Here is a 10,940-nt window from a genome sequence, read left to right as displayed (position 1 = left end):
TGCAGTACTATTGGCACTATTTTGTTTTCTTTTGGTTTCTGTTGTATATCATTTTTGTACGTTTTGAAGGTTTGGTAATTGTAGATGTTTTAGTTTGTAATTTTCATGTTCTGTGAATTTACTTTCATTGAGGTTCGACAATGATTCGAGTTCTTCCTCTCTGGAGTCCAAATGTTATTACAGTGTAATGGCTAATGACATGCTTAAATAGTGTACCTGGAACATCACAGGAGCCATTCACCAGTTAAGAGGAAAAAGGTACTGGCAGTCTTAAAAGGGAGAGGATGGATATTGCCCTACTCCAGGAGATGCACCTGGATGATAAGAAATATTTGAAATTACAGAGTGGGTTCGATCGAGTTTATTTCTCATCTTTCAACACTAGGAGTAAAAGAGTAACTTCCATTTAACTACTGGATTTTTAAAAGAAATGTACGGGAGGTTCATAATTCTCAAAGCTTTGGTATATGGATAACAATATGGTATTTTCAATGTTTACTGTCCCCCAGCCTAACCCCTTAAACTCATGGTAGATCCATTTTCTATCATTAACCTTACATCTCAAAACAATATCATGGGGGGAGGATTTTAACGGTCTTATGGACCCCATGGTCGACAGGATGCCCAAAGGCCCCCCAATACCCTCTTTACAATCTAAACAATTAGTGGATCTGTGTGTAGAATGAGGGCTGGTGGATTTCTGAAGGCATCTCCACCCCACATTCTTCTCCAACCTGCACAGGTGCCACACCAGGATTGATTTCTTTCTAACCTCCACAGCACTCCTGGATTTGGTGGCATCCTATAACATTGAGAACATTACCATCTCTGATCATGCAGCAGTATACTTATTAGTTAAAATTAAGGGCAATGTAACAGGTCCAGGACACTGGCAAATAGTTCCTTCATTCTTAAGGATACTAAGTTCACTGCATGTTTTTCCAATGAATTCAGAGCCTTCCTAGCCATTAACTCAGACTCTGACAGCAACCTATCCATTCTCTGGGAAACAGCTAAAGCTTATGCCAGGGGATAATTAGTTCCTACTCTGCCAGTAAGAAGCAGCAGAAGGAAAGGCTGCAATGCTTGCTTGAAATACGGTTGAAGGTAGCTGAGAAGGCATACCTAAATAGACTCTCAGAATTTGACCAAGACTGAATGAGTGGAACCATATATATTATAAGTGATTGGAACATTCAAATAATAACACTCATGTAAAGGTACTATAAAAAACACCTGTATTTTCTAATTGTTCAGACACATCCATTTACCCTCCACAATACAAGTGAATCTCCCTGCCTAATCTCACTTCCGCGGGACGGAACAGTGGCTCAGTGGTTAGCACTACTGCTTCACAGCACCAGCGACCTGTGTTCGACCTCGGGCGACTGTCTGTGTGGAGTTTGCACATTCTCACTGTGTCTGCATGGGCTTCCTCCGGGTGCTCCGGTTTCCTCCCACAATCAAAAGATGTGCAGGTCAGGTGAATTGACCATGTTAATTACCCATACTGTTAGGTACATTAGTCAGAGTTAAACAGAAGATAGGGGAATGGGTCTGGGTGAGTTACGCTTTGGAGGGTCGGTGTGGACTTGTTGGGCCGAAGGACCTGCTTCCATAATGTAGGGAATCTAATCTAAACAAATCAAATGCATAAATAAGTACTAGGAAACTTCCAAGTGTCGCCAGCTGGCAATGAGTTTGTGGTAGCCTGAGAAAACTGTCCCTTTCACCATCTCACCACCTATATTCTACAAAATGATCAGCTCAAGTATATGTCCATATTCCTCCTCTTGCCTTTCGGTTGGATTCTAGTATCGTTTAAAGGTTCTGAGTTCCACATTAAAAGAAAACTCATCAAATTTTCCCTTTAGCTCTTCAATTGACTATTTTAAATTTATCACCTCTAGAATTGACATTTACCAGAGGAGTTGCTCCCTATTTTATTAAAATCCCTCAATTTTCAACATTCCTATAAGATTTCTAACTAATTTTCTCTGTTCTTAAGAGTAATTTAAGCTCCTCCAAACTTTCCACATAACTGGAGATCTTCATTGCTGGTGTCAGCCCGCAAACTCCCTCGAATTTGCCAGAGCTTGATATTCCTCCTAAAAATGTTGTGTTTCGAATTGTACATCTAACTAGATTTGCAAAGGTTCAGCATAGCTTTGTCGTTTCTGTACTCAATGCCCTATTTGCAAATTAGAATAGAAAAGAATATTCTTTATTGCCAAGTGTACTCCATTGTAGAAGTACAGTGAAAGGCTTTTACAATGTTTGCCTCTTATGGCGCTTAGGTACAAATTTTGGATACGAAACAGGAATAAAAAGCAGTTGCATTACTTTAGAGTTTTAAAAAAAAGTTAGAAATAAGACATCATTAAAGGATTGACATTAGAGTCAGGTAAAAAAAAGTCAATAAACATTGCACTGTAGCAGCTCAGTGCAGGGCCTCAGCATGTGGTCTGACTGCCTGCGCCAGACCCCTGTCCAACAGCTGCCCCTGCTTTGCTCCAAGCCTCCAGACTGCTCTGTATCAGCGGTCAGTTGTTCCAAGCTAAGTTCCATGACTGTCTCCCGCACTGGTCTCCACTGTGGCTCACTGCCCATGACTGCCACTGTACCAGGACTTGCCTCCAGGGATATGGGAAGAGAAAAAGAGAAAGAAAAAAAGAGACAGAAAACACGAAAGAAAGAAAAAGAACAGGCGGAGCAAAGGAACTACTGCAGGAGTGCCTTACTCTGCCGCTATCTTGGGTGTGGTTAAGTGTCCTTATACATCTTAACCACGAATACTAAACTTGCTCTGCCAAAGTTCTAAGAGTATGCAGTCCTCGGTCTTTCTGTTCTGCACCCTCCTCAAAATCTACAATTAGATTTTAATGCATCTTAATGCTGTTTTTGTCAAGTGCATTACTTCATACCATATGAAATTGTTTCAGTCATGTGCAGGCACTTTTCAAAGTCTCATTATACTTCCCTCAAAGCTGACTTTATCTTGCTCATATTTACTATCGTAGAAGATTTAATAACATTCAAAGTACAAGATAAGACAAATTTCTAAATTACAATCATATAGGAAGAGGTCATAAAATCAACCCGCTGCTTATTTTCTAGAAAAAGAGCACTGAAATCTGATAAGTTATGACAATAAGTTTGATTGGTAAACAATAATTCTTATTAAAAAGAAATGTATATGATTGGGTTTGGTTTGCTTTTACGAATAAAATAAGTTAATGAGTAACAGTAAAAAAGCAAAGAAACAGCAAATCTTCGAAGATTGATGTTCTGGAGAAGGCAGAGAGATTTATTTTTCTCATTTTACATTTATGCCATTCTGATATAAGTACAGCTTGTAACAGATACACTAAAGTAAAAAGTGCAAGAAGTTAATTACCATTTTTTGATCCAAATTTCTCAATTAGAAATGCATACGATGTGAAATGCATAGTATGTATTTTGACAAGGTTAAAACCTAGATATGGGAAATGCTGAGCAATTGGTGGAAGTAAAAATGGTGTTATAATCTCTCTAATATGTGAGGTAACTCTTATTAAAATGAGGTCTAAATTGACTACAGGATGAACTCTTCCTTTGATAAAACAATATGCTGAGTTCCAACATCAGTCCTGTTAGAACGAAGGATGTAGAATATTTTGAAAAAAAGCAACAGATGTTTAGAAATGAGACAGCAAACAAGATCCTGAAACAATAGAGACATGTGCTAGATGTGGCACAACAGAAATCAAGAGATACTAATAAACACATGAACTGATTTGAAATAAGTCACAGTTCTTACTGCTAACTAGTAAACATATTAAAGCTAATGCCAGAGTAGTGATTATAGTACCAACACAAAACCTTTTAGCTAGAAGTAAAATTACTACAACTGTTAGTGTATGCGTATGAATGATAAATCTAGATCTTTAACTCCATTTCTTGCCTGACCCCTCTAAAGCCTGGGACCCCTTTAAAAATGTAACTCCGGGAAGACTGTACAATAGCAGTAGTTCTGTGCAAGCCATGTTGTAAACACTTATAATTTAGTCACTAGAGATAAATACCTACACTCTGCCACTTATTCTGTTCAGATCTCAATGTCATTGTATTTTAAAATAACACTTACCCAATATATCTAGCAAGCCTTCAATATGGTCACTTTTTTTCAGAATGTAACGACAAGCAACCTTGAGAAAACAGCAAATACACGTTACAAAATTGATAATATTTGGATTTAACTTTGTTTACATTGAAAATGACTCTCAATTAAACCAATACACAGAAACTTGCATGCATAAAGTAAAATGTGGGAGTTTGATGAGTGATGTACAGTTAGGTGAGGAGTCAATGTTCCTTTCTTTTTATACCTTTTCCAGTCTCCAATAATTCGTTCTTTGTTGTAGGTCATGAACTGATTGATTACAATAATTTAAGAGCTGATGAGTTACTAAAGGTTATGGCATAGCAGGTCTGCTTAGCCAGTGGAATGCACCACTTGAGGTATGCGAAACTTATAGATACAACATGTTACCTTGATGAGCCAGTAATAGGTATCACACCAGATACCCAAGCGTTTGAAGTCCCAGATTTAGGTCAAGTAGCACTGGAGTCACTGTTGTGCATCCATGGTGCAGAGAACTAAGCGAATAGCACATTTAGGGATACAGTCGCAATGCAGGATGGGAGCTGATAGTCAGACACAGAATATGCGACTGCCAGGCAGATTTTGCAGAAATCCAAGTCTCGTGCTTGCTAATGGTCTTCCATTTTAGATACTGAAGGTGATGTTTTCTCAGGGGTGTGGAGTCCAGAACCAAGTCTGTGGTACCATGGGTGACTCGGAGGTACAGAAGCCTGAACACACACACCAGTGAAACAGTTTCAACCCTACTGTTGATGGAATACTGAATGGACTCTCAAACTCTCAGCATTCGCCTGTACCTGTGTTTTTCTTTTGCAGCTGTTTACCTATTATTTACTTATCTATGCTATTTAACTATGTAATCTGCTTGCATTGCTCGCAATACAAAGCTTTTCACTGTGCCTCGGTACATGTGACAATAAATTCAATTCAATTGTGTAAGAGAGGATGAAGAGTGGAAGTGTACATGTGGTAAGGGATTAGAGTCAGGGCATTGGGCAGGCATTCCTGCAGCAGCAAACCTCTAGCACTGTGTCTTGCCTCATTTAGTGTCCGGTTCAAGGATTTCACACAGTGGCTGAAAGACATCCTTCTGGGGAATGACGAACAGCCGGACATGGTGGTCCACACAAGAACCAATGAAGGAAGGAAAAGGGATTATTTTCTGAAGGCAATTTTAGGGTGTTAGGAAGGATATCAATGAGCAGAACTTCAAGAGCAGTAATCTCAGGAATACCCCCAGCTAGCCAGCATAAAATAGGAGGACTAATTGAACATATGGCTGGAGAAAATGAAGGACAGACAGCAGCATCATATTTCTGAGGTATTGGCATCAGTTCTGGGGCAAATGGGACCTAAACAAGTTGGACAGGTTACATCTCAACAGGACAGGTTCCAAAATCCACATAGACAGATTTCCTAGATCTGTTGGGAAATGATCACACAAGCTTGTCAGGGGATGAAAACTCGAGGAGTATCTCAAATTGGAAGGAATTAAAGTTGGTAAGAGGAAGTAAAAAAAACGACAACTGAAATTATAAGAAAGGCAAAATGAAGGTAGGCATCAACTAAGCTCAGGATACTGCATGTCAAAAAAAAACAGAAGGATATTCTATGGGAACGTACACAGCATTTGCAAAAGGTAATGATTTAAAGCCACAAATAGACGTGCAATCTAATGGCCATTAAGGGGAACCAATACTAGAAAATAAAATACCCAAGGACATTCAATATTTAGAACCCAAAGAGAGAAAATGCTGGAAAATCTCAGCAGGTCTGGCAGCATCTTTAAGGAGAGAAAAGAGCTGACATTTTGAGTCAAAGCTTTGAAAAAGGGTCAGTTAGACTCGAAACGTCAGCTCTTTTCTCTCCTTACAGCTGCCAGACCTGCTGAGATTTTCCAGCATTTTCTTTTTGGTTTCAGATTCCAGCATCCGCAGTAATTTGCTTTTATTTCAACATTTAGAAGATCAGGAGAAAATGAAAAGATAGCGTTTTATTCATAAGTATAAGGACAGTGCCGTTTTATTTTTGTGCTTTTTTAAAAACTATAGACCAAAATTGAAAAAGAACTGTTTTTCAAATCAGGAATTTAAAAGGATGGCAGCATACTTTAAACATAAGAAATTTGATACCTATTGTGAACTTTATTTGTGTAGCTGTGGGTTCCAGCAATGTGCAGGTGAACTGTAGTGACAGCCTGTTTACAAATGAAGCTGTGTCATTGGATTGTGGACTAGGTACCCATTATCCAAAGTCCTCTGCCGCCAAACAACAGATTGTCAGTTGGCTGAACAGTTTATGGTGTAAGCAAGAAAGACAGAACTAAGTTGAGACCAGAAGAGAAACCAACAGCTCTGCAGCAGCCAAAAAATTCAGTTATCTGCAGTAAGCCACTTCAGATCTGAAGAAAGCTAACTTATCTTTCCTTCAACAGAAACTGCAAGTTGTGACCGTGAATATTTTGTCAGAGATCTTTCGTAAGTAAAATGGTGACCTTATGCCTTCTACAAACCAGTGCAGGCATTTGGAAAACGGATGAAGAGAAACATCTGGATGAACAAGAACCTACCTAAGAGATCTTGATACAAAGCTTCAGAACTGTTTTTCTAGTTTTGTCTCCAACCACTGCATCCCTTCACATTCAATCTTTGATTCAGGACCTTGCTGTAGTACAAGTAGATGACACCAAACATTGCCCTCATCTACATACTTCATCACCGCTTCGAAAAATTCAAATTGATAAAACTTTATTTTTCCTTAACAAAACCAACTGACTAGTTTTGATAATTCCCTGTCTCGCCAAGTGCAGATTAATTGTTTATAATAGCTTCACTACAACTGAGGTTGGACAGAGTGGCCTGGTTCCCTCTTGTTCCCTGCTGAAAAACACTACCACATTGGCTGTTTTCCAATCCACTGGAATAATTATTATATGGTTAACAACAACCATACTTTCCTTTGAAAACCTCAAACAAGTGAGTCAAGCACAACTAACGAATAAAATCAAGGATTGTACAAGATTAAAAGAGATCTAAACACTTGCCAGAAATAGTCGCAGTATACAAAGTATATGAAAAGTACGCACAGGATACAAAACAAGGTAAGGCAGATTGAAATTGGTGGGTATGTTGCTGTGGGTATCTCAGATATGGCCACAAAGAAATTAAGGTATAGAATCTGTGGGGAATCCACAAAGGAAAAAAAATACCCTAATGGAAGTTACTGCCTGCCTCCTTGCAGTATTCTGGATGCAGGGAATAAAAAATAAATCAGGAGATAGAAAAGGCATGTAACAAAAGCACTATTATAATTATCAGGGAGAACTTCAATATGCATGTGGACTGGGAAAATCAGACTGGTGCCAGATCCGAAAAAAAAAGGAACAGTGGTAAAGATTAGCAGGATGCCAGAAGACTGGGAAGTTTTGTTAAAAAGCACAGGGTAACTAAGAAATGCAATGAGGAGAAGGTGAAAAAAGGGTAAGCTAGCAAGTAATATAAAAGATTGCAAGAGGTTTTTAAATATATAAAAGGTAAGAGGGGAACAAAAGTAAACACTGGACTGGAAAACAAAACTTCAAAGTAGTAATCAGAAACAGAAACTGCAGAAGAACTGAACAGGTACTTTGGATAAGTGCTCATGGTGTAAGACACCAACAGCATACCAGAAGTTTACGATTTTGTTTTTTTTGGGGGGGGGGGTAATAACTGGCTGTGTATGTAGTGGCCATCACTAATGAAAGGTGCTGGAAAAGCTGAAAGATCTGACCATGGATAAATCACCCAGATCAGATGGACTATACCCTAGAGCTCTGAAGGTGATAGCTAAGAAGATTGTAAAGGCATTATGGTGACCTTTCATGAATCAGTGGAGTCAGGGATAAGTAACACTGAGCAAGTGGAGAGGCCGAAGGAGGATTTGGATAGGAAAGGAGGGAGAGCCAAGAAGTGACATATGGAATATAATGTGGGAAAGTGTAAAGATATGGACTTTGTAGGAAGAATAGAAACAAAGACTATTTTCTAAATGAGCAAAGGTCTCAGAAATCTGAAGCACATGGACACTTCGGAATCCTTGTTGAAGATTCTCTTAAGGTTAATTGGCAGATGGGAAAGCAAATGCAATGTGTAGCATTCATTTCAAGGCTAGAATACAAAAACAGAGATGTACTCCCGAGATGTACAAGGCTCTGGTCAGACTACATGTGGAATATTGAGAGCAGTATTGGACTCCATATCTAAGAAAGGATGTGCTATTGTTTGAGGGAGTCCAGGGGAGGTTTACAAAAAATGATCCCAGGAATGAAGGGCTTGACATATGAGGAACAGTTGAGGACTCTGGGTCTATACACAGGAGTTAGAAATATGAAGATGGGGATCTCATTGAAACATACAGACCACTGAGAGGCCCGAATAGATTGGACATGGAAAAGATATTTCCACTAATCGAAGAGACTAAGACTGAGGGCACAGCCTCAGAGTGAAGGGTCAACACTTTAGATTGGAGATAAAGGAACTTCTTCAGTCAGAGGGTGGAAACCAAGTCATTAAGTGCATTTAAAACAGGGATGGATAGGTTCTTGGTTAATGAGGGGATAAAGGGTTATGGGAAGGAGGCAGGAAAATACGATTGAAAAACAAATCAGCCATGATCAAATGGTAGAGTATACTTGATAGGTCAAATGGATTAATACTGCCTTATATTTTATGCTCTAAAATCCATTACAGGCAGTCTGGAGAATTTATAATGAGTAATAGAAAAATGGCATTGAAAAAATCCATGAGATGAGGCAGAGTGAAGAACTTAAGGAAATTAGTCTTAGTAACAAGGTTGCATTCGAGCAACTAATGGGGTTGAAGGTAGGTAAGTCTCCAGAAACTGACATTCTACATTACAATTTGTTGAGTTAGTTACAGAGACATTAAATGCATTTACCCATCTTCCAAATTTCAGCTATCCTAGAATCCCTCCTTCCAAGTTGGAAAGTAGCAAATGTCACCCCTTTACTTAAGGAGAGCAAGAGAGAACAAAAAGGGAGCTATAAAATCTGTTAGACTTACATCAGGAGTAGAGAGTTTGTTCCAATCCATTATAAAGGCTGTAATAAAAATAAACATTCGGAAAGTAATAATCTAATCAGGCATAGCCAGCATGGATTTGTTATTAGGAAATCATGTTTGCCGTTGGGAATTTTGAGTGAATGTCACTCCCAGAATTGATAGGTAGTAGTTAGTAGACATAGTATATCTGGATTGTCAAAAGGCTTTTGACAAAGTCCCCTACAGAATTGACATGGGCTCCAACTAGAAGGTCTGCAAATGCATGGGAACATTGCCACTTGAAAATTCTCTCCAATCTGATTTGGAACTGAACCACATTTCCTCCACTATAGCTGGGTCAATATCCTGAAACCACTCTCCCAACAGCACTGTGCGTATCCCCATACTTCAAGGACTGAAACTGCTCAAGAAGACAGCTTATCACCATCTTCTTTAGAGCAATCAGGGATACATAATAAATGGTGGTTTAGCCATCAATACCCACACACCATTAATAAATAACAAAATGTATTGGCTTGGATTAATGTTCCATTAACAGGCAAAAAGTGGGACTAAGCGTGAGATTCTCATATTGGTAGACTAATACCAGTGAGGTACAACAAGGTTGAATGCTTGGGGCCTGAGCTGTTCAAAATTTATGTCAATGACTTGGATGAGGGGATCAAATATAACATTTTGAGGTCAGTGGACACAACAAAACTAGTGAAGTGTTCTGACGATGCTACAAAGGCTTCTGGAGTATTTCAACAGACTTCAAAAGTGTGCAAGAACATGACATGAAAATTAATGCAGAAAAATAAGAGGTTGTCAAGTTTGATAGAGGAACAGATGTGCAGAGCATTTCTTAAATGCTCAGAGAGTCAAAGTACAAAAGAGACCTGGAGCCATAGTCAGTAAAGCATTGAATGCTAACATGTCGTGCATCAAGCAATTTGCAAGTCTAATGATGCACAGTTTTGGTCCTCTTACTTTAGGAAAGATATTATTGCCACAGAGAATATATAATGAAGATTTGTCCCCAAAATGACAGGACTGTCCTTTGAAGTGGGGTTAGTGAAACAGGGGCCTGTATCATCTACAAGCTTTTAAGAATGAAAGGTGATCTTGTTGAAACCTACAAAATAATTAAAGAGACGGGGCATTGTAGACTCAGGTTGGAGGTTTCCTCTGGCTGGGAAGTCATAGAGATGTACAGCTTGGAAATAGACCCTTCGGTCCAACCTGTCCATGCTGACCAGATTGGACCAGATGGGCCAGTGGGCTGAGAAGTGGCAAATGGAGTTTAATTCAGATAAATGCGAGGTGTTGCATTTTGGGAAAGCAAATCTTAGCAGGACTTATACACTTAATGGTAAGGTCCTAGGGAGTGTTGTTGAACAAAGAGACCTTGGAGTGCAGGTTCATAGCTCCTTGAAAGTGGGGTCGCAGGTAGATAGGATAGTGAAGAAGGCGTTTGGTATGCTTTCCTTCATTGGTCAGAGTATTGAGTACAGGAGTTGGGAGGTCATGTTGCGGCTGTACAGGACATTGGTTAGGCCACTGTGAATATTGCGTGCAATTCTGGTCTCATAGAAATAGGGAGCACAATTTCAGGATAAGGTAGAAGCATGGAGGACAGAGATGAGGATTTTATTATTTACTTGGAGGGTTGTGAACCTTCAGAATTTTCTATTTCAAAAGTCATTGGAAGCTTAGTCACTGAATATGTTTAAAGTTTCAATTGACAGATTTCTAAA

The 10,940-nt window shown here is 39.1% G+C and overlaps 1 protein-coding gene across 6 annotated transcripts in view; it reads right to left on the bottom strand.

The window, feature by feature from the left end:
* The window catches only part of LOC122564766 (flocculation protein FLO11-like), a 69,905-nt gene that overhangs the window by 29,364 nt on the left and 29,601 nt on the right, over positions 1 to 10,940 (bottom strand). For 5 of the 6 annotated variants that reach the window (XM_043719955.1, XM_043719956.1, XM_043719959.1 and 2 more), the window contains one exon: positions 4,127 to 4,187. In XM_043719955.1, the coding sequence (XP_043575890.1) occupies positions 4,127 to 4,187 (61 nt within the window). Of the gene's footprint in view, positions 1 to 1,598; positions 3,704 to 4,126; positions 4,188 to 10,940 lie in introns of those variants that run through there. The other variant, XM_043719961.1, reaches the window with a different exon arrangement.

Source organism: Chiloscyllium plagiosum, chromosome 30 (genome assembly GCF_004010195.1).
Source record: "Chiloscyllium plagiosum isolate BGI_BamShark_2017 chromosome 30, ASM401019v2, whole genome shotgun sequence".
Lineage (NCBI taxonomy): Eukaryota > Metazoa > Chordata > Chondrichthyes > Orectolobiformes > Hemiscylliidae > Chiloscyllium > Chiloscyllium plagiosum.
The sequence above is the reverse complement of the archived record's forward strand: the minus strand, read 5'-3'. Positions and strand labels throughout refer to the sequence as shown.